This window comes from Thamnophis sirtalis, unplaced genomic scaffold (genome assembly GCF_051295495.1).
Source record: "Thamnophis sirtalis isolate CommonGarterSnake01/CBP01778 unplaced genomic scaffold, rThaSir2_p1.2 scaffold_1, whole genome shotgun sequence".
Classification (NCBI taxonomy): Eukaryota; Metazoa; Chordata; class Lepidosauria; order Squamata; family Natricidae; genus Thamnophis; species Thamnophis sirtalis.
In genome coordinates, this window is record NW_028261381.1 from 5,159,766 (window position 1) to 5,185,110 (window position 25,345).

The following is a 25,345-nucleotide window of genomic DNA, read 5'->3' on the forward strand; positions in this document are numbered from 1 at the left end:
GTTGTGTTTCAAGTTCTCAATTTTGTAGCTCTAAAAACAATTACCTAGGATCAGTACTGAAAGGGGGGGGGGGTTAATCCCAAACCTTTCTCTCTTAAATGAGATGCTAAGGAAATATAAATTCAGATTTTATTCTTGATCCTTCTTGCTCCAAACACTGGAATCACCATATACAAGGCTATTCTGAATACATAACAACTACTAAGCTCAGGTTTAATTGCAGAAAGTATGTACAAATATGCAATATCAGGATGAGAAAAATGCTGTCATTTCATAGAAAGAATAAGTAGTATTGCTGTCCATAATGAAGTATTAATCTCATTTTTCAGCACAAATGTGAAATTTTAAGACAGTAACCTATTGCAACTCAAAAACACTACAGAAACATTTTTTTTTCATTAAAGCAACTTAAGTGTTGGGTTTTGATTCCTTGACAGCACCAAAAGAAACAAACCTGCAGCTGTGCAATTTTCTCATCTGTGATCACTACAGCTTTGACTGTGCAAATAATAAGTGTAACATGGTAAATTATCTGAGAAAGAGGAACGCCATGAACAGAGATGATATATTTATTTTGGGTTTATTTAAATAATTGAAAAAAGTGCTGTGAGAAACAGGTCCTTCAATTTGGGAGAAAGAAGGAAAGCGAAGAAGAGAATTTTACACTAATAAAGATAATATCTGAAATCTATATATCTGGACAGTCTTCAACCCTCTTATATAAATCAAAGACTCTTCCAACTCCTCACAGGTACGGAGAGATTTCAAAGCAAAAAAGTTTATGAAATTTGTCACGGGCGCATAGACAGAATGCTATAAAAGAGATGTCTCACCAATGCAACCTGATTAATTACTACAGGGGTCTAAGACCTAGTTAGTTCAATGGAATTTACTCCTCATTAAATGAGCATAGGATTGCAATATTCATATATTCAAAGAATATGAAATAGGCCTCACTAAAAATTATGTTATAAAAAAAATGATTAAATTGGAGAACAAATGGAATAGAAGAAACAAGTTTTTAGTTCCTCTGAACTTTCCTTTCCTGTTTTTCTTGTAAATTCTACCACCACCTGATTTATTCAATTTAATTTAAGGCATATAAGAACAGCGGTGCATGTGGGCATATGCAATACATATATTTAATAGTACTGTGTAAAAATCAAATTTATTAAAGTACACATTCTGTTTCCAACAAGTAGAACTTCTCAATATCTAAAGGAGAAATCGCATTGGGTTATGTATAACAAAAGGGGACGCGTTGGCTCAGTGGCTAAGATGCTGAGCTTGTCGATCAGAAAGGTCAGCAGTTCGGTAGTTCGAAACCCCTAGCACCGCATAACAGAGTGAGCTCCCGTTACTTGTCCCAGCTTCTGCCAACCTAGCAGTTTGAAAGCACATAAAAATGCAAGTAGATAAATAGGGACCACCTTTGATGGGAAGGTAACAGCGTTCCATGCGCCTTCGGCATTTAGTCATGCTTGCCACATGACCATGGAGACATCTTCAGACAGCACTGGCTCTTTGGCTTTGAAATGCCCCCTAGAGTCTGGAACAACTAGCACATATGTGTGAAGGGAACCTTTACCTTTATGTATAACAAAAAAAAAAAAAAAACATAAGGTTTGCCCACATCTTTACATTTTGGAGGTTGGAGGTTGCATTTGAGAGCATGTAGAACCTTCCAAGTTCCATCATTTTATGATATTCATTTATCATCTGCATTACTGGATTCTGGGCCAACTGCAGTTCCTGAACCATTTTCAAGGCTACCTGGTATACTGTATGACAATAACCGACACTAAAGTTCTCAGTTATGGCTCAACCTATCCCAGGACTGTCTCTTCCAAGTATGGGTGCACATAATTTATCATAAAAATGGAACCTTGCAGGATGCCCTTGGAAAAATCGAGCAAAACATTCCCAATCTTAAAATAATAGCTAGTAATGTATGAGTAAAACTACTATAAAGTCATGCCTCTGGTCTTTATCTCTTCAAGCATTACAAAATGATATTGTCAAAAGTGTGAAAAAAGCCCTGAAGAATATAAAGAGGCTTAATGTTCCCTGATCTTTCTACATATCTTGGCCATTCATCTGAAGACCAAGACAATCTACATTCCAAATTCAGGACAGGACATAGGGGTATCAATGGATCAATCAACTGGCTATTTTTTCTTCCCCCGTGTTTGATGATAACTATTGGAATGACTACTTTTGCCACACTAACTTTTCTTCTTGGTTGATCTCTACCTTATCAAAAGCTACCAATGCCTCCCCTCGGGATCTTCTATTCTATTTGTCCTCTTTGCTCAAAGTTCAGTCTCATTGCCTTTTTAAAGTACTATCAAATATTTCATCTTTACTATTATTATGGTTCATCATACAGTCAGCTATATTTTTAGACTAGATTCAGCATTTTTATCAAAGTATCCTTCCAAAGGACCTGGGATATTCCAAATGTGGAATATTATTATTTATTGGATTTATGTGCCACCCACAGTGGTGTATTAACCATTAAGCAGACTAAGCATGTGTTTAAGGAACCAGGGCTAAAGGGGGGAGCACAAAGTTGAGAAAGAAAAAAAAACAATGAAGATTTGTGCAGTATGTACAAAGGAGGTGCACCGAGATTTGTCAGTGCTTAGGACACCAGTGAGCCTTAATCCCCCACTGGCCACCCATCTTCTCCGGAAGAGCCAGATCTTCAGGCTCCTAACTGAAGGTCAGAAGGGTTGGTGCCCATCTACCTTAGGGGATACGGTATTCCAAAGGGTAGGAGCCACATACACACCAGTTCTGCCAAAAAAAAGTATTTAAAAAAATCTGAAGTTACTCATTTATCTAGAGGTTAATCAGACACTGTGACCCGACAAATGCGCGCACGACAAAAGCGCGCCGATGAAACCGCGGCGAGAAAACCGCAATATCATAAACGTGCCCACAACAACACGCCGACAAAACCATGCCCACAAAAGCGCGATTTAAGTTAAGGTAAGGGTTAGGTACAGGGTTAGGTTTAGAGTTAGGTTTAGGATTAGGTTTAGGGGTAAATTTAGGGTTAGGATTAGGATTAGGGTTATGGTTAGGGTTATTAGATTTTTATTAGTTGTTTGTTGAAGGCACGCTTTTGTCAGCGCGCTTTTGTCATTCATTATCGCGATTTCGACCTCGCAGTTTTCTTGCCGCGGTTTCGTTGGCGCGCTTTTGTCGAGCGTGCATTTGTCGGTGAACCATCAGACACACTAAAAATACTGTGCTGGAAAAAAAAGTTAGACTTTTTTGCTAGTTGAAAAAGGTTGACCTAAAAGATCACATTCTTCAGTAGTGAGTGGCTGGAAAGATCTATCAAGAAATAAAAACAAGCAGGATTTATTTATTATTTCTCTCTAAAATGGGAGAACAGCCAATTTAGAAGATTATGATACACTGTTTGAACCTTTATAGACCTCAAGAATTTTTTTATTTTATTTCAGAACCTAGCTAATGGGGAGGGAACTAATCATGGACATCATAGCTTACCAATTGTCCAATATTTTCATTGCATAGTACAGGTACCTTGAATGCCACCAGAAATAAGGGAAAGTTGATTAAACAAACCTGTTTATAGAGTTTTGTTCCAAAATGGGTACCTGCTGGCTACTATTGTCATCACTGTTATCTCGTTTGAGACTTTTGGTGTGTGTGTGACATGATAGAGAAGGGGGAAGGAACTCAGGATCATTTTCAGTCTTCAGGAACATCTTAAAAACAGCACTTGCAAAACTGATTAGGTCAGACTAGAAATGCATAGGACATCCAATGTCAACACAGTTATGATGTATAGATTAGATAAGAGATGATACATCAAATAATAACTAGTATGCTTTTAAATTTAATGACAGACTTCAATGCATATTTAACACCATACTCTTACTCTAATTAACTACACACTTGGCAACATAAAATAATTATCTATATTTAGTTTACGAGTGACTACTTTTCCCTAATCTCACCCAAAGATAATAATCAACTTAGTGGAGCATAGAATAATTATTATCTGCTGTAGTACTTAAAAATTATCCCTTGCTTTCCAATCATTTAAATTAATTCTGTCAGAAATTCAACTTCTAACAGTATTCTGAGTCCTTCTGTCAGCTGCCGCTATTATTGGATATTACAGCATCCAAGCCAGAGAGTCCCCTAAAAATTAGAAGCCAAAAACTCTATGCATCCAAATCCCCAGCATGGAGCTGGTTCGTGTAAAAGTATCTGGCAACTTGACACCTTCATACCTTCTTTTTGTAAAAAAATAAAAAAATAAAAATAATAATAATAAGAAGTTAGCATGTTCCAGAAACAAAGGGGCAAGGATTAGCTGAGAAAGCATCTTGAGAGGTTTGAGGGATGGTTAGGATGGTTCAGTGGCTAAGAGCTTGTCGATTAGAAAGGTCGGCAGTTCGGCGGTTTGAATCCCTAGCACCGCATTATGGAGTGAGCTCCTGTTACTTGTCCCAGCTTCTGCCATCCTAGCAGTTCGAAAGCATGTAAAAAAAAATGCAAGTAGAAAAATAGGGACCTCCCTTTGGTGGGAAAGTAACAGCGTTCCGTGCGCCTTTGGCGTTTAGTCACGCCGGCCACATGACCACGGAGACGTCTTCGGACAGCGCTGGCTCTTCGGCTTTGAAATGGAGATGAGCACTGCCCCCCTGAGTCAGGAATGACTGGCACATATGTGCGAGGGGAACCTTTACCTTTAGGAACAATCTAGTTAGTTTGCCTTGCCACAGATTTATTTTATGTATGTTTGATTTGCCACAGCAACCACAACAGCCATTTTATTAGACTGAATAAAACATGTCCTCAAAATTCTAGATGTGCCTATCTACTCAAAAGGACCTCTGATGTTGAAGGAAGCTTGGCGCAACAAAGAAAGACTGGAGAATTAAGGCAATTGCTATCTGTGTCACATATCAGCGATGATGATGATGATGATGATGATGATGATCATCATCATCATCATCATCATCATCATCATCATCATCTTTTTTTATGGCAAATGCAACCCCCAAATTCTAATGCACAAAAAAGGCAATATTTCTCTAAAGGTCATATATATAAAAGCCCACAATACAATTGGATAGCTCACAGTTATGCACCCCCAAAATTTTTATGAGGGTTCCGTGTATCTCCCTCCTTCCTCCCTGGACGACTATTGCCAGGGTACATATGAGATGTGATGGAATTTTGACTATAACAAAAAAATGGAGCATCAATTTTCATCAGCAGTGCAAATCGTTCTCTCCCTCTCCCTTTTATTTTCTGCCAGTTAGAAGAATATTATCTATCACACTGAAGGGTGGGATAAAATTGTATTCATGCATTTTGAAACTGCATTTTCAACAGCAGAAGTAAACATAAGCTTAAATCTTCCATTCTGACAACAATACTGAGAGACCGCCTCCTGCCGATTACCTCCCTCAGACCGATAAGATCTCACAGGTTAGGCCTCCTCCGGATTCCATCTGCCAGCCAATGTCGGCTGGCGACTCCCCGGGGGAGAGCCTTCTCTGTTGCAGCTCCAGCCCTCTGGAATGACCTCCCTGTGGAGATCCGGACCCTTATGACCCTCCTGGCCTTCCGCAAAGCCACCAAGTCCTGGCTGCTCCAGCAGGCCGGGGGGCTTGTGAAATACCCAGCCCCACGGAAATTGTGAATGTTGCGCCTTTTTAAAAAAATGTTGTCTTGTCTATTTATCCCCTTTCCCTTGTCTGTTGTGAGCCGCCCGGAGTCCTCCGGGAGTGGGCGGCATACAAGACAAATAAAATGAAATGAAATGAATGAATACTGCAAATTTGGTTGAATTATGTTCTTGTTTTCAATACATTTTATCCATCCTATATATGAATGAGCCCAATTTTATTTTCTTTATGAACTTATGTAAATCAATTACTCCATGTTGATATGTTGAGAAAAACTTGGAAATTTTAATTGCTAAAGGAAACAGTATTATTTCTAAGAAATTTTCATGATTTTATAATAATGGTTTAAATGTCTATGTACGTATTTGCATGTCCATAATAGCAAAAAATAACCTTTGGTAAGATATGATATTTAGTGTGAGGTTCAATGAAATCAGTACTGAAGGATTGAATTACATTTTGAATAAATAAACTGATAAACCATTGGACAAAATGATGGCATAACCCGTAATGAAATAAAACAAAACAATCATTAAAGATAGCAAAAAATGAGAAAAGCAGACTAGGTTAGCATTTGAAAGAAATGAAACATTCACTGGACAAACATACAGTTACAACTAAAAAAAAAACTTCAATAATTATTAAAATATTATATAATACAGTATGCACCCTTCTCCTAATTATAAAGTTATAACATTCTGAGACAATTAATATGAAAGCTACTGCTAATATCCCTAAATTGTAATTAATTCAGAGAAAATTAATGTTATAAACCCCACAGCAGATTTCATTTTGAATTAGGAAATATGCTTTCTGACATCAGTATCTTCTTTGAGATTACAGATAATAGATGTAGTGCTATAAAGCAATGCCAACATGATTAAATAGACAAGTAAAGGTGAAAAAAACAAATTAGTGTATGGGTGTGGCATAAACCAAGTGAAACACGCAAAAACTCTTAAATTTCTGATGTTTAGAACTAGATGAAATGTTACATACACAGACTTCCATACTTGTAGAGTGTTTTCTTTCGCTCTCCTCTTTCTTACATCCTCTACAATATATTTGAAAAATGGATTGGAAACTGCAAAAAAAAAAAATGCACTCCTCTTTTCCCCCCTTATTTTTGTCAAAGAAATAACAATACCAGGTAAAACATTACCGAGCTTTGGGCCTTATAGAACTGTGGGCTTCAACTCTTCGAATTGCCCAGTCGGTTTGGCCATGGCTGAGAACTTTTTGGAGTTGCAATTCAGGCATTCACATTGATGAAGATTATAATCAGCGACAGTGCCCTAGGATCTTCACTCAAAAAGAAGCAATATATAGCAACAGCAATAGCAGTTAGACTTATATACCGCTTCATAGGGCTTTCAGCCCTCTCTAAGCGGTTTACAGAGTCAGCATATCGCCCCCACAGTCTGGGTCCTCATTTCACCCACCTCGGAAGGATGGAAGGCTGAGTCAACCTTGAGCCGGTGAGATTTGAACAGCCAAACTGCAGATAACAGTCAGCTGAAGTGGCCTGCAGTACTGCACCCTAACCACTGCGCCACCTCGGCTCTGTACATGTCTGAGTGTTTTCACATTCAACTTGTGATCCTTGTTTAAAGCGGAAAAACATTAATTACAACAGTATAAGATACATATTTTTCAGATTATAATATGCACCTTTTTACCCCCCAAAAGGTGAAAATCTGGGTGCGTCCAATATACTCCGAATGTAGCTTCACCCACCCAATCCATGTGTGGCATTTTCGGGTGGTTCCAGGTGGTGGCCCATCTTCCTACCTATAACCGTAGGCATTGAAAACCTGGCTTTCTCTCACCAAGCCTGATAGAGACGCAGCACTTCAGTCCTTCTAGAAACTACCATCTCATAAACATGTTGCCAGGCTTCCCAAGTAGCCCCCTGCACCTTTGCTGCATCATTCAAGCCCAATTCCTGAAGAGGCCCTGGGAAGCGCAGTGGTGAGGACTGTGGAGATGGAGGCAACTGCCTTATGCCTCCTGCACAGTGCCCACTACATAAAACTGGCTCTCTAAAACAAACATACATACAAACAAACAAACAAACAAATAAATAAGGCACATGGTCCCACTAAGAAATAGTTAACAGTATTTTCAAGGTAAATATTCTAACACTATAAAATAGATCATACAAAAGATGACTGATCAAATAAACTGTGTGCATAACAATTGACAAATAATGATGTCTTTATGTAAAGCTAAACTTTACAAAATTAAACTGCTTTTGCTATTGGCTCTCAACCCGTGGTCCATGCAGTGGTGAGATTTTACTACCGGTTCTGGGGGCATAGCTTGGTGGGTGCGGCGGGGGAAGGATACTGTAAAATCCCCATTCCCTCCCCACTCCAGGGGAAGGTTACGGCAAAATCCCCATTCCCTCCAGATTAGTTGGGACTCGGGAGGCAGAGAATAGATGGAGGCGGGGCCAGTCAGACGTGATATTCTACTATAAGTCTACTGCTATATTTATCGGATCTCCCAACTATTCAAAAATTCCACTACTGGTTCTTCAGAACTGGTCAGAACCTACTGAATACCACCTCTGGGTCCATGGACACCTAGGGGAATGCGATGTCACAGGAGGTCTGTGAAGTCTTGAAGAAATGTTATGATTTAAAACTTGAGTTAAGTCTTGGTGTCCGTGGCAATGGTCCATGACGACAAAAGGTGTATAAAGGGGGTCTGTGGCTTACCTGATAAGTTTCCACATTTTCTGTCTATTTTGCATATATTATAGCAGTAATAGCAATAGCAGTTAGACTTATATACCGCTTCATAGGGCTTTCAGCCCTCTCTAAGCGGTTTACAGAGTCAGCATATCGCCCCCACAGTCTGGGTCCTCATTTCACCCACCTCGGAAGGATGGAAGGCTGAGTCAACCTTTGAGCCGGTGAGATTGGAACCGCTGAACTGCAGATAACAGTCAGATGAAGTGGCTGCACCCTAACCACTGCGCCACCTCGGCTCATTGTTGTACATATTGCCATCTTAAAGGTGGTGTCTAGCCTTAATATTGCACATATGACTGATTCTGAGATTCTATACACTTCCAGACTCCATCAAGCAAAGCTGAAAGTGGCTGAATATTTAAGAACATTATTAATAAGATGTTTGTCCAAATATTAATTTTATTTTAATGTTCAACTTCTTTTAATTAAGAACTTAAAAGAAGGTCATGTAAACAACTTTTACAACAGTTGGTAACTCAGTTATCAAAAAAACTGTTTCAAGATTTCCTAAATGTGATTGCATAAAAAACCTTGTGGGGTTGCCGTTCCTTTAAATTCAACTATCTGCTCAGCGAATTCATCCTTGGGAACCTGCACTGACATCTCCAGACTTTTTTCACAACTCACATAGGTCAAACATAGGTCAGTCATGAAAAGCAGTTAAATGTGACTCACTGCCAAGATTAAATATATGATCCATTGTTTGTAACACAACTTTTTAGCATCTATAAACCGAATGAAGCATTTGGTTTCACTTTCCTATTTATAAAAAAATATTATCCAGCAAAGCCGATTATCTGAGCAGAAATAAGATGGTAAAAATCTTTGAATTTTTAAAAAGCTGTTTTCAAACTCGCAAATGAAATATATTGCAATCAATATGGTAATTCCCTACAATTGCCAGGGCATTTGCAGGGAGTAAGTATAATTTTATTCATATTCAAAAAGTTATCCAAATAGCACTTAGATCATATTGAAAACATACAGATGCATGGAGCATTGGTTTTGATTCTAAGTATACTTTTGGTGATTTAAATGCTTTTAAACCAGTGAATATTTCACCTAATAAATGGGAAGATATTTTTTTCTCATTCCCCTCCTAAGATTCATCATGCAATCCTCATTCTTTTCACAAATATTTTCCCAACTCTCTAGGGCCAATTTATGGAGTTTTATAAAAACCTGCCTTATGCATTTTAACAGCAGGAGTAGCTACACTCAAACATTGCTACTATTGAAAAGGTATGAAAATTATAATTATTCTGAATGAAGAACACAAATTATATGATTCTGATTCTGCTCAAAATGTCAGCACTCTATAGTCTATTTTCTAATCTATGTTAAAAAATTTATAGTCTGAAATAAGTAGCATCTGGAAAGAGGAATAGCTTCACTCATCCACCATAGCTGACAAGCTACATATTATTGAATCCAGATTTTTAAAGAAATTACTCTGATCAATGCTCCTATTTGCTCCTATTTCTCCTTTTGATTTTTTTTAAATTTACTGAATAATTAATATTTACTTTATCTTCAGTCCTCTTAAATTAAAGTTGAAATAAAATAATAAATCTACAATTTTCATATACTCCCATGACATGAACACAATGTTTAAACATTATCTTTAAACAAAGAAGGAAAAATACGCTTCCAGATCTTTTATACTCAATATTGTCACAGGATAGGAAGATATAAGATAATAAAGGCCACTGTTATATCTAAAGGTAGTGTTATATTTGCTTAATGATTATATTAAGAAATGGATGACATATTCATATTATAAACCAAAGTCAAGGAAAATTGGAACAATGAATATTCAGCTTATCTTCTGCCCATGCCCCTCCATCAGAGTTTAAAAAACCTGGCAATTTATTAATTATATTGTAACAAGGACTCTTTTAATCAGGGATTTCTAACCGCCTTTAATCTCTGGATTCAATTTTTATTTAATTTTAACTAACATTAACAATGATACTATATTGATAACATTATCAGAGTACAGGAACCTCTGGAGCATGAAAACCATTGGGAAAAGGCATACAGTAGCTTAGATCAAGTAAGTATGCTTGGAAGGCTGATTTTTTTCAAATTAGAAGATGATGTTTCGACAGGAAATATTTTGTTAGGTTCATCTCCAGAATACAAAGTATGTTGTATATCAGGGAGCCTCTGAAATGTGTTTGCTTGCCTCCTCCAATATATTTCCAGATGTGCATGTTATTTAATCTAGTTGAGCAGTGTGAAGTTTGTAAAAAAAAAAGATACATATGCTACTGATAGAGTTCCATGATTTTCTGTTTGCAGTTCTGTGCCCGATTTTTGCACAAACTCATACACATCTATAGGCTGTTAACAGGATTAAAATACACCACTCCTGAGTGCTAAATATTCCTAAACAGATGTTTCGTTTTGTTTTCTCAGCAGTTTAATAGTTGAGCTCTAGGTATGCATGAAACAGAAAATAAGTTTATTTTCATGTATAAACCCTCGCATTCTGGAGGTTCTGCTGAAGTGCCGAGGTGGCGAGGTGGCGCAGTGGTTAGGGTGCAGTACTGCAGGTCACTTCAGCTGACTGTTATCTGCAGTTCAGCGGTTCTAATCTCACCGGCTCAAGATTAACTCCGTCTTCCATCCTTCTGAGGTGGGTGAAATAAGGACCCAGACTGTGGGGGCGATATGCTGACTCTGTAAACCACTTAGAGAGGGCTGAAAGCCCTATGAAGCGGTATATAAGTCTAACTGCTATTGCTATTGCTATTGAACTATTTTGAACCAAATGCAGTTTGGCCAAAATAAATTTTGTCTCCTTAGTTGCCACTATGAATGTCGCAGTGCAGCACATCCCACTGGCGGACCTGGTCCCAGCGCCTTCCCTGTCTCCTCTCAGCTGCTGCTACTGCCAATCTGAAGGCCTCTGCACTTGTTCCTTATTGCAATAGTCTCTGCAGAAGAGAATCAGCTCCCAGTGTGGCATTTTTTATCTACTTTTTATCATACCTAATCAGTCCACCTATTTCTTGTGCATTCCTGTCCCTCCTTGGCTTCCTCTTAATTACTGCCTCATATTTTTAATTTGTAATTTGTAATTTTAATAGATTTGTATGCCGCCCAATCCCAAAGGACTCCGGACGGCTTACATAAAAGCAATTAAAATATTAAAAAGATTAAAAACACAAAACAATACAGTTTAAAACAGAAAAACACAACATGCACTCAGTTATAATGGGGCTGAAGTTCAGTCAAGCTCAACAGCCCCAGGCCTGCCGAAACAGCCAGGTTTTAACAGACTTACGGAAGACCAGGAGAGTAGGGAGGGTCTGGATCTCAGGGGGTAGCTCGTTCCAAAGGGCCGGGGCAGCAACAGAGAAGGCTCTCCCCTGGGGAACCGCCAGACGGCATTGTGTGGCTGATGGTACCCGGAGAAGGCCCGTCCTGTGCAATCTTATTGGACGCTGGGAGGTATGTTGCAGGAGGCGGTCACGGAGATATGCCTCAGTGGGGCAGATCACACTGGCCTCACCACTCTGATCTTTTCAGCAACTTCCATTCTCTCCCTTCCCTGACTCCCTTCGGTCATAATATCTGCCCTGCCACTGCCAAGCCTGTAACTTTCCCCAGAGGTTTTCCCTTGCTTTCGTCCCTTCTGAACCTTTTCTATCCATAGCAAACGCCTTCAAGACCATATCTGAAAAAGTTGTGTTTCTTTCTATATCCAAGCGAAAGGAATAGACTATTGATAAACCTATGTGTTCCATCCACAGAATGGCATGTGATATTCCATACATCCCTATTACTTTCTGTTCTGCTACGAAAGGGGAATTTTAAAGTATCTCGTTGCAACATATTTATGTCCTTGTGGAATTGGAGAGATTGAAACAGCTTTTGAAAAGAAAAAGCAATGATACATTGGAAACATTAGAGATCTGTTGTGGCCCAGCAGGTGCCGTTTGGAGCTGCCACCAGACTCCAACAGCGAGAGGTCCTCTGAGTTGGCTCTGGAGGATGTGGAGGACCCTGGACAGGGTTCCGACTCTGAGCATGGCGCAGAGAGGCTGGTTGGCCACCAGGAGGCACCTGAGCCTTGGACCAGTGGGGAGGAGACAAGGGAGAGTGAGCCAGATGCCGGAAGTGAGTTGTTCCTGGATGCCCAGCACCGAAGAGCTAATAGGTGTGTGGAACAGTTGCGCAGTTACAGGAGGTGATTGCACTCAGCTGGTGGTCATTAGGCTCCTCTCCAGACTATAAAAAGCTACTTGTGCACACGCCCCTCTTTGTAGAAGTCAACGCAGGACTGAATGTCGGAGGACATTACTGTGAGCTTGGCAGGCTGGATTTCTGCCAAGCCTTATCTGTGTTTATTGCTGCCTGAGTTTGTCTGAGTTGCTGTCAAGGTCCTTATCTGTTTGTTCTGCTTGGCTTTCAGCCACCGAGGTTTTGGTGGCTTGCTATTAAAGTACATTCCAGTTAAGCTTGTCTTGGCATTCGTTACTGGATGGAGGAGGGGGTCAGAACAGAGATCTATATGGTTCTATCCTGATGATATTTGAAAATGCACTGAAAACCTGGCTACCTTACCAGGCCTTGAGATGAGAGGGTGGTGAGTCCCTGAGAGATTTTGTGGTATTTTGTATGATGGTTTTCTCTTTTTGGACCCATGTTATTTGTTCCTTTAGTGTTCTGGCTTTTTTAATCATGTGAAACATCCACATGAATGTCAGGCATTCTTAAAATCTATGTAAATCAATAGTCTTTCATAATTTTATGCCCAACATGCATAAATTAATTTGAAATTACTGACAGATTTAAGAAACCTCCCTATAAAGAAAAATGGAGGAGGAGAAGGTTGTTTATACATTTCCTTAAATAAAGAGCATCACATTTGACATTAATATTTGTACATGCAATGAGAATAAGATTGCAAATTATTAATATGGCCTTTGGTTTTAATTGCACGATGGTCTACCACCATAACTGAACAGATATAAATAGAAAAATACATCTAATCTGATCCAAGTACGGCATTAAAAAGGTATTCATTAATAAGCCTATGTAAACAATAAAGTTTCCCAAAACTTTACAGAAAGCAGGTATTTTCAAATTATTCAGGTCCCTACACTGATATTGGATTGCTCAAAAATTAGTATTCCCGTTTCTATTATAACAGATGTTACAATCTCTACAGACAAGTTCTCGAAAATGTCACTACTACGCAGTGGTGGGTTTCAAAAATTGTTCGAACCTACTCTGTGGGTGTGGCCTCCTTTGTGGGAGTGGCTTGCTGCCCATGTGACTGGATGGGTGTGGCTTGCCGCCCACGTGACTGGATATGAAGATGCTGACGACACTTGTCAGAACCACCTTAAATTACCTCACACACAGCACTGGCATGCATAAGAATAGGATGCAAACTTGTTTTTTAAAAGGCATCTTTGGTTTGCGTTAAAACAACTTCAACACACGCCATGTTCTGATTGCACCACAAACGCAGTAGTCATCCTTACCTTTCACAGAGGCACTGAGTTTTATAAATATGAGCATGATAAGTGTAGAATAATCATATCCAAGGACCAGTGGTGGGTTTCAAAAAATTTTGGAACCTCTTCTGTAGGTGTGGCCTGCTTTCGGGGTCCATTGGTGGAACCTCTTCTAACCGGTTCGGTAGATTTGATGAACTGGTTCTACCGAATAGGTGCGAACTGGTAGGAACGTCCACCTCTGCTACTATGATAAACATCTCTTCCAGTAAAGCTTCATTGTCGCTCTAGCTGACAAGAAGTATTTTAAGCCTCTGCTAGGCTAAGGTTGGGATTGTGAAAACAGTGGCATACTCAGGCTGGTAATAATTGTAGCACTTAGCAGAATTAAAGGTAATTGCTCACATTTCTATTTGTTTTATTATGCCGTTTAATTCATACTTGCCTCTATTTCAGGAAATAGATAGTACAGACATTTTACATATTCTGTTTTAAAGTTAGGATAGCCATAGACATGCTTTGCAACCACCCATCTAAGTAAGAGAAATAAAAGAAAAAACTAATCAAGTAAAAATAAACTGGTTTATGTTCCAATGTTCCAAGCAAAGATATAAACTCTGGCACAGATAAACCAATTTTGACTTGTTTCTGTTTTTTTGCATATATAGTAACTCAATTTAGATTGATAGGATAATATTTGCAGACTTACTACTCTGGCAAAGGACCACTATATCAATTCAGATTATTTCAAAAGCCCCAACAGAAAATGCTGTTGCTTCTCCTTTTAATTTAGTTTTAGCTCTTTGTTTTATCTCTGTACTTCAAAGCATTTTCAGCATCTGACAACTATTTAAAATTAAAACAGAAAAAGGTGCCAGCCTCAATCTGCTTCACTTTGGAAGGCATTTGAGCCTTAGTTCAGGTGGGATGTTTTATGAACGCCCACCAAAATGCAGAAAGCATTTCAAAAAAGGAAAAAGAGAAATAGCAGCTCAATATTTTTTTTGCTAATGTTCATTTATTCAATACAGAATCTCCAGCAATGTGGTTCATTTGCACACTATTTCCTAGCATCCTTCCTCCAATTTTTCAGGAAGATCATCAACCTCACTGATCCAGACTAAATCCAGGGTTCTGACCTTAAGCAAGCTGAAATAGCAGAAAGAGACTGAAAGAAAACAAGCTTAAAGCACCTTGGAAACATCAACATAATTGATGCAGTCAGCTACTACACAACCTGTTGAATTTCTTTCCTGCACTCTAGGATATGTATTTAATCACAGTAAATACACAATTGGGTGTTTAAATTCCACCCATCTTCCTAATTATTTATTACGAAGTCTTAAATGGTCTCCCAAATTAGTATTGGGAGTAAAATAAAATCTTGCTGATTTTAAAGAATGCCTCTGCTCTTCAATTAATTCAATTCTAACCTCTGTCTTGGCATTCATATCCAACTTCTGACTAACACTTAGCTCCTCAAGTATGTTTTTTAAAGATTTATCAGTTTGTCTTCTGGGAAGTCAACAAGTTGTGAATGACAACTTCTAGCCAAGCCTTCTTCCATTGCAATGATTTGAGGTAAATATTCAAGATGTGCTCTCAAAATTCCAAATTTGGTGCTCACCAGCTACAACAGATTGTAGAACCCTCTAACCACTGATATAGAAACATAGGGTTCAAAGCAGTGGTGGGTTTCAATTTTTTTTAGAACCTATTCTGTAGGTGTGGCCTGTTTAGTGGGAGTGGCTCGGGAGTCATGTGACTGGGTGGGAGTGGCTTGGCAGTCATGTGACCGGGTGGGCATGGCCAACTTGTAAAATGTGGTGAAACTCAACGCTCTTGCTTAGCAACCAAAACATTGACTCAGAAACTCCGGCATTTGAAGCACGCAAGTCTTAAAGCTGTCAAGTTACAAGACCCTTGCACCCCTAACCCTTTAGGAAAAAAACCCCAAGGATGTTATGTTATTTTTGCCTTATACTGAGCCTTAGTCTTTCTGACTCTATTTTGAAGATTCAGGCTATAAAAACCAATTGTTTAAACTTAGATTACAGAAGGCAATACATTAGGACTTGTACAAATCAACATGTCTGAGGAGTTATTGCCTTGATGACTACACCAATGATTTTAATCACAATTTACACATTTATTGAGGCTATGAGACGGGTGTCTCTTGTTTAAAATTCAAAGATGATTAAAAAGGACTGCCCTTCAGGTTCACTGACAAATGCGCACTGAACAAAAGCGCGCCGACGAAACCGTGGGGAAAAAACACGAGTTCAAAATCGCGCCGACAAATGAGCGCAGAAGCACGCCGACAACAGCGCGCCGACAGAAGTGCGCTCTAAACCTAACCCTAAAGGTAATCCTAAACCTAACCCTGAACCTAACCTTTACCCTTACCCTAACCCTTACCTTAAACGTAATTGCGCTTCTGTCACCACTCTTTTGTCGGCGCGCCTTTGTGGGCGCGCTGTCGACGTCGCAGTTTTATCACCGCGGTTTTGTCGGCGCGCTGTTGTCAGGCGCGCATTTGTTGGGTCACGGCCCTTCACACATTACAGAGTATATTTTCCACACAAGATTAATTTTTCTTATAGGAGACATTTCAAGATATTAAGCTGTGTCCCCCCCCCAAATATATCAGTTTTACATCTTTTAATTTTTGTAATTACTATTTTTGTACTCCTTGATACAATTTGTATGTTTTTAATTGATTGTAGCCCACCCTCCTTATGTTGCTCTTTGTCCGTAATAAAGGTTGGATTTGATCACAACATGCCCCCAAACCAATAGTTTTTTACTTTTCTATTTTCTACTAAGCTGTCAGCCAAAAGCTCAAATAAAACAAGAAAACAGACAATCCAACAAGTACTGTACAGATTACAGAAATAAAATCAGGTCAGGAAAAGGGCGGAAACTACTGAACTGTACTTTGATCTCTTCCTGCTTTAATTTTATCCCAGGTCCCCAAGTCAATGAAATCAGTAATGTTGAAATCACAAAATGACTCCCATTAAATCTCGCCTTTTTACTTAAGCTGAAAATTTCACACGTTCATATTTACCACAGCTTTGTCATTTAAAAATAACAAAATGTATGTTATTGCTGGCTAGATAAAAGGCCTAAGAAAATTAGGTTATGAGTTATTATTATTTATGCTGGGAGGGATGGAGAAAGCTGTTCTTAATAAGAATTGGGGGGAAAAAAGTCGTGCATCATCTCTCCATCCTATCCAGCAGATGAAATTTGCAAGAGAGTTTTGGCTTCTACAGTACATCACAGCAACAACTCCAAATCTAACGCCCTCCAGATGTTCCTGTGATCATTTGATCAAACATCAAAAGCACTCTCTGGATAAAGCTCTCATGCTGATTAGAAGAATTTCATACACACAATCCCACAGCTTAAATGCATACAGTAGCAACTGGGCTCTTGTTTTTATCAGCATCATTTTTAAATGTACTACCTAAATCAAGAGTCTGTTAGAACACAAATGAGTCATTAAGGAAACAACCCGCTATCTCCTAAATTATAGAACATTCTTCCACATATCTCGACATCTCTGTTCTTCAAAACACAATATCCAATGTTCTAAAAGAGCACTTAAAGTAGGATTAGATTAATTTTTATTATAGCCATTCAGCCAGAATGCACAATTCACTTCAAATATATTCAGAAGGAAGGAAGGAAGGAGGGAAGGAAGGAGAGAAGGAGAGAAGGAGGAAGGAAGGAGGGAATGTAGGAGAGAAGGAAGGGGGGAAGGAAGGAGGAAAGGGAGGGGGAAAGGAAGGAGAGAAGGAGAAAAGAAAGGAGGGAAGGAAGGAAGGAGGGAAGGAAGGAGGGAAGGAGAGAAGGAGGGAAGGGGAAGGAGGGAGGGAAGGAAGGGGAGTAGGAGAGAAGAAACGAGGGAAGGAAAGAGGGAGGGAGGGAAGAAGAAGTAGGACCGTTGTAAGATAAGATGGATCTATGGGATGTTAAAAAAGCAATCTTCAAGTATATTGTCAACAGTAGGGAAAAATTGTTATAAATACATATTATCATATGTATCATATAATCATATAATTGTGAATGTATATATGAAATTGATAAAATTAAAATAATAAAAAATAATAAAAAAAACAAATATATTCAGAGACGCATGCTACTAATATCTAGATAAAAAAAAAGGATGAGCATAAAACATAAAATATAAGAAAAATAATCGTGACCCGACAAATCCGCGCACGACAATAGCGCGCTGACAAAACCGCAGCGAGAAAACCGCGATGTCATAAACGCGCCCACAACAACGTGCCGACAAAACCGTGCCCACAAAAGTGCGATTTAAGGTAAGGGTTAGGTTTAGGGTTAGGATTATTACGTTGTTTTTGTTGTTTTTTGATGGCACGCTTTCATCAGCGTGCAATTGTCGGCGCGTTTCTATGCGCATTCGTCGGCGCGATTTCGACCTCGTGGGTTTTCTCGCTGCGGTTTTGTCGGTGCGTTTTTGTCGAGCGCGCATTTGTCGGTGAACCAAAAATAATAGTGGTGATCATGAAAATTAGTCCAATTCTTTAGTCACAAGTACAAATGAATAGAAAAAAAAATAGAAGCATAAAATCAAGGAACTCAGGAAGACACAAAGAATCTTGATTAGGCAAAAGAAGCTACAAAGAAGCTTTCTACTCTTAGATCAGGTATGTCTTCAGAATGGTCCAGATGAATGTCAACCAAGATTTCCTGTAAGGAACATGGCAGACGAGCATACGGCCACAGAGTCACCTCTGCATGGGCATGTGGTGATGTAAAAGAATATTGCTACAATATTCAAACAGGTCAGATCTGCAATTTACATTGGGAGAGATATCTTATTAGGTCTTTGAGGAATTGAAAACATCTACATGAGAATCTACTGTAATGATGACAATATTCCATGACATAAGGAGGCCAAAGTGAACAAGTTTTTGAATGACTAAAATAAGCACAGAATTTTATTTCAATCATAGACAGAAAAATATTATAGATCTCTGTTGTGGCCCGGCAGGAGCAGTTGGAGCTGCCGCCAGACTCCAACAGCGAGGGGTGTCTTATGAGTCGGCCCTGAAAGAGGTGGAGGACCCTGGACAGGATTCCGACTCTGAGCAGGGCGCGGAGAGACTGGTTGGCCACCAAGTGGTGCTTGAGCCTTGGATCAGTGGGGAGGAGACAAGGGAGAGTGATCCAGAAAACACCTGTGAGTTGTTCCGGGATGCACGCCGTCGAAGGGCTACTCGGCAACGAGAACAACTGCGTAATTACTGGAGGTGATTACGCTCAGCTGATGCTCATTAAGATCCTCTCCTGATTATAAAAGAGACTGCTTGTGCCACGCCCTTTTGCAGAAGTCAACGTTCACGATAAGGACTAACCAGAAACAAATTTGGCAGGCTGGATTGCTGCCAGAGTTTGTTTGCATTGCTGCCAAGCTTTGTAGGATTTGCTGCCAGAGTGCTTATCTCTTTCTTTATGTGGCTTGCAGCCAACGAGTGTCTGGACTGATTAAAAGAAACCTTCTCATTTACGTTGGTTTCGGCTTTCGTTCCTGGACCGAGAAGGGGGAACAGAACAGATATCTTTGATAATATATTATCTTCCACAGTAGGTTTCTTTAGATGTATAAAATAGACAATAGATACATACAAAAGACAATATGTATATTTAAATTTTACCAGAAATATTTGTGCAACTATGCAATGCATTCTAATCTGACTAGCCTAACAGCACCAAGAAAAATGGTAATCACAGTGATTCCATTCTTTTGAAAAACAGACACAGATAACATATCAGACCCTTAACCACTGCCTAATTGAACAGCTGGAGACACATTCTATAACTAATAACTCACTGGGTCAAGAACAACTCCATTCATGTGTATAATTTAATAGCATAAAATTTAAATACTATTTCAAAGACAATTCCTTTCCCCTCCTTTTTATAAATATACACATTACGGCTTTGAGGTTTTTAAATGAATGGTGCTGCTTTATCTCGAATACAAACTTTTGAAATGCAACATTATTTCATTTGTCATATGTAAAAAAAAAATGCAATACTATTAATTTGGCTGGAACATGATAGATGTTACACTGTTAAAATACTGAAACATAATAGCCTGTAATTTAAAATTAAAATTAGCACTATAGGAACAATTAGCATTTGCCCTTTCTCTTTTCCTTTTTTTATAAAGAAACTTAAAAATACACCAAGCAATGGATTAACTAACTTTTCAAGTTATTTTTTTTCATGTCCAAAATGCATAAAAAGAAATATGAAGATTCTTTTGACTATAATTCCAAAGTAGACAGTTACTAGAGCATACTCTAATTTACTACTATATATTTTAGCAGAGGCTCTTCGAATAGTCTCTCACGCCCTTGTCCAAGACTGGACTACTGTAACGCGCTCTACATGGGGCTGCCCTTGAAGAGTATTCGGAGACTTTAGCTGGTCCAGAATGCAGCCACGCGAGCGATTGTGGGTGCACCTCGGTACACCCACGTTACACCTATCCTCCGCAAGCTTCACTGGCTGCCTATTGGGCTCCGGATACGCTTCAAGGTGCTAGTTGTTACTTATAAAGCCCTACATGGCATCGGACCTGGGTACCTGAGAGACCGCCTCCTGACAATTACCTCCCATAGACCGATCAGATCGCACAGACTAGGCTTCCTCCGGATCCCATCTGCCAGCCAATGTCGGCTGGCGACTCCCCGGGGGAGAGCCTTCTCTGTTGCAGCTCCAGCCCTCTGGAACGAGCTCCCCGTCAAGATCCGGACCCTTACTACTCTCCCGGCCTTCCGCAAAGCCACAAAGACCTGGCTGTTCCGGGAGGCTGTTGAAATAGTCAGCCCCACGGAAACTATGAATGTTGTGTATTTTAAATTATTGTTTGTCCATTTGTCTATTTATCCCCTTCCTTTGTTTATTGTAAGCCGCCCGGAGTCCTTTGGGAGTGGGCGGCATACAAGACCAATAAATTCAATTCAATTCAATTCAAGAGCAACATACCAGATAATATGTACATTACCTTAAGATGTAATATATTTTAGAGTTTGAATGGGCACTCAAGACCTGACTTCAAGTTGGTGGGACACAGACAACAGCTTTATGCAAATTAATAATTTAAATGATACAAAAAATAAGGAACCAAGAGATGAATGGTAGATGAGGTCTTCTTACCCTGTCAGCCAAGAAAGCCGAGGTGGCGCAGTGGTTAAATGCAGCACTGCAGGCTACTTCAGCTGACTGCTAGTTCTGCAGTTCGGCTGTTCAAATCTCACCGGCTCAGGGTTGACTCAGCCTTCCATCCTTCCGAGGTGGGTGAAATGAGGACCCAGATTGTGGGGGCGATATGCTGACTCTGTAAACCGCTTAGAGAGGGCTGAAAGCCCTATGAAGCGGTATATAAGTCTAACTGCTATTGCTAACTGCTACTGCTACTTCCAGCAATGTGCCCCCCTTGTGGCTCTAAAACAACTGGCAAAACCAAGTTTTAATACCCTTCCAGAGGGTCAAAAGGGTGAATGCTGTTCTTACCTCCAGCGGTATAATGTTCCAGAGATGGGGCTACAACTGAAAGGGCACTTTCAGTTGACCTCAGCTGCTGAAATTTCTTGGCAGAAATTCCATTAACAGGCCTATAATTCAGATTATACTTTCTCTATTAATGTCAGTATCTATAGTACATCTGGCAAGTGGCATAGTAGGTTTAGAACTTATCTCCTATTCTCTGTTTTTAATCTCACATCATTAATTTTCTTGATTTAGTTTTTTCCCTGCTTATCTCAATGTTGGATATGTGTGACATGGTATAGGAAAACTGTTCTTGGGGATCTATTCAGGTCCCATACACATTTTTCGGAAAATGGAAGCGAATGTAAGTGTCAGGCGTGCCTCCCTCAATATCCAAGAAAGAAAACTTCTAAATCCATTGTTCGTGGAATTAAAAATACTTTTACTGGTTATGAAAAGACGGCAGCGAAAGTAAAGCAAGATCTGAGCCAGGAAGGCGCGAACAAGTACATATCAAACAATTTCCCAACCCCCTCCCCCCCAATGATCCCCACCCCAGTGTCCAATCTGCAACTCTTTAAGGTGTCATGTGGGTTACATCTCCAGACAGCATCATTATGTTTGTACCAGTGGTGGATTTCAAAAATTGTTCGAACCTACTCTGTGGGTGTGGCCTCCTCTGTGAGAGTGGCTTGCTGCCCATGTGACCAGATGGGAGAGGCTTGCCGCCCATGTGACCGGATACGAAGATGCCAACGACACTTGTCAGAACCACCTTAAATTACCTCACACACAGCACTGGCATGCATAAGAATATGATGTAAACTTGTTTTTTAAAAGGCATCTGTTGCGTTAAAACAACTTCAACTCACGCAATGTTCTGATTGCGCCACAAATGAAGGAGTCATCCTTACCTTTCACAGAGGCCCTGAGTTTTATAAATATGAGCATGATAGTGTAGAATAATCATATCCAAGGACCAGTGGTGGGTTTCAAAAAAATTTGGACCCTCTTCTGTAGGTGTGGCCTGCTTTCCGGGTCCACTGGTGGAACCTCTTCTAACTGGTTCGGTAGATTTGATGAACCGGTTCTACCGAATAGGTGCAAACTGGTAGGAACCCACCTCTGGTTTGTACGCAGGACAGGTGGCCTTGACCAGGTCCAAACACCAGCCCTTAGCATGCGCGGAAGATGGTGAGAAGAAAACTCCTTTTATCGTATCACCTCCAGTACCACTTATTCCCATCCCAAATACCATACCCCCACCACCACATTTCACGTGGCAGTCGATAGCGAATAAGCAAAGCAGAGGCTGACAGTAAATATATGCCAGTTTTGAAATGTATTTACTTTCCCCCCACAGTTACTGAAGCAAATTGAGTTAGGAGAGTGTCTTGGGCTTCCTTCTGGCAAATTACTGTTTCTCATCTATTCATGTCTCCCACAACAGTCATTTTGTGATGATTATTTCATTCTGTGCTAGATTCAATAGTGCTTTTAATGCAAGCATAGATAATAAAAGTTATAAAACGTGACCACAAGGGGCGATTTTGGATGCCCAAAGAAAAGCATATGTAAAAACTGGAAGCCAGTTTACTTCTGGGTCCAATTCAAGGTGTACGTTATGATCTTTAAAGCTAGGTAAAAGGTTCAGATTATAGCAATAGCAATAGCAGTTAGACTTATATACCGCTTCATAGGGCTTTCAGCCCTCTCTAAGCGGTTTACAGAGTCAGCATATTATTGCCCCCACAGTCTGGGTCCTCATTTCACCCACCTCGGAAGGATGGAAGGCTGAGTCAACCTTGAGCCGGTGAGATTAGAACCGCTGAACTGCAGGTAACAGTCAGCTGAAGTGGCCTGCAGTACTGCACCCTAACCACTGCGCCACCTCGGCTCTTTTGCCAAAAGTCACTTCGAGTAATTATAACAAAGCTTAATAGAATATAAACTGCTTAACAACTGGGTTTGCAAGAATCCTAATATTGCTAAGAACAATGTCAGAATCTGAAAGCACAAGATACTTACTGACACAGGGGATTTCAAAATATGGTGATTAGCATGTAAAGCTCCTGGAACAAAATCAGCTGGCTGTCCCACAGTTGGATCACTACTCCTTCTAACCAAAAGGGGAGTACCTAGAAAGAGAGAAAAGAATATATTTAATAATATATTTAATATTAGTATTACTTTAGAATCATTCACTTTTATAACATTATAGATTTATGATAGCTTCCATGGATGTTTCTTCAGATGCCAGTTCAAATGAAGAAGAGTCGGTTTCAGGGATGTTGGGGGGAAGATGTGAAGGCAGATTCTCCATGATTTAGTCCCATCTCCTTTTAAAAGGAATAGCAATAGCAATAGCAGTTAGACTTATATGCCGCTTCATAGGACTTTCAGCCCTCTCTAAGCGGTTTACAGAGTCAGCATATCGCCCCCAACAGTCTGGGTCCTCATTTCACCCACCTCGGAAGGATGGAAGGCTGAGTCAACCTTGAGCCGGTGAGATTTGAACCGCTGAACTGCAGATAACAGTCAGCTGAAGTGGCCTGCAGTGCTGCACCCTAACCACTGCGCCACCTCGGCTCATCGTATATGATATTTCATTACCTGTTATCAAGAAATTTTCTCTTTTATCAGGTGTAAATCTCCTTATATTAATCTTTAATGGGTGATTCTACATTTTAATATTGTAACAGAGTGGAAATATTCTCTCTCCGTATTTAGAATCATGAGTCTAGAATCTAGATCAGTGGTAGTCAACCTGGTCCCTACCACTAGTGGGCATTCCAGCTTTCATGGTGAGCAGTGGGGGGTTTGCTGTAACTCTGCTTTATAAATTTTATAAAGTAAAGTTACTTCCCTACTTTATAAATCACCATTACTGTGGAACCGGTGGGCGGTTAGAAAATTTGACTACTAACAGAGATACAAAAGTGGGCGGTAGGTATAAAAAGGTTGACTACCCCTAATCTAGATGATCAGCTCATTTGAGCACATGCGCAGGCCGGTTTTTGGAACTGCCACGCGAGCAAAGGGATCACGCTCTGGAAAAACCGAACTTCAGGGTTCTGGCGCACCCATGCGCACCCAACAATCAGCCGGCTGGCACACATGCGCACACCGGTTTTGATCACTGCTGCATGCGATGGACAGCTGATCACCGCGTGCGCATGCATGCCAGAAACCTGGAAGACAAACAGGCAAGGCTGTGTGTGCCAGGCAACATGGCTCGCGTGCCACTTTGGGCACACGTGCCATAGGTTCTCCATCACGGGTCTAGACAGTCTGAAATAATAGTAAATGATTATTTATAAAATGTAGATGTCACGTGATTCTGCTCAGTTTGCAATTGTTAAAAACAGTTAAGAAAAAAAACATTAACAAGACAAAGGAACAATAAAAACCAAATAATAAAAACTTTAAATTAAAAAAACAAACAAACTCAGAAATAAACACGAAGGAAGAAAGGGCCATCAATCATTTTTTGCCAAAAGGCAGGCTGAAGAGTCAGTTGTTTAGTGGTCTTTAATATCAGTGAGATGAGAACTGGGGTTTTTTTGGCTCTGGGGGGGGGAGACAATGTCAAAGGACAGGAATTGCTACAGAAAATGGTATTGTTTAATCGATGGAACTGCACCATGTTAACCTTGACTGAAGTAATTCGATAAAGCATGTGCATGTGAGAAATATTTTCTTTCTTTTTAATTTGGGGCAGAATATAGAATACTGGAATACATATGTTGTACATGCATTTAAAATAAATAATTTGTCCCGTGTATCCCATTATTTAAAGTTCCTAATGTTGATCTCCCTCTATAATGTGCTGATAAAACTGTCCTTTCTATATACACGAACCTTTCTTTTGTTTATTAAAAAGTTTTAATGAGTT

At 39.8% G+C, this 25,345-nt stretch overlaps 1 protein-coding gene across 1 annotated transcript in view; it reads right to left on the minus strand.

Annotated features, from left to right (window-relative positions):
• PARD3B (par-3 family cell polarity regulator beta) overlaps nt 1-25,345 on the minus strand; it is a 587,816-nt gene that overhangs the window by 440,577 nt on the left and 121,894 nt on the right. The window contains exon 4 of the mRNA XM_087706906.1: nt 23,479-23,588. Coding sequence (XP_087563032.1) covers nt 23,479-23,588 — 110 coding nt within the window. The remainder of the gene's footprint in view (nt 1-23,478; nt 23,589-25,345) is intronic.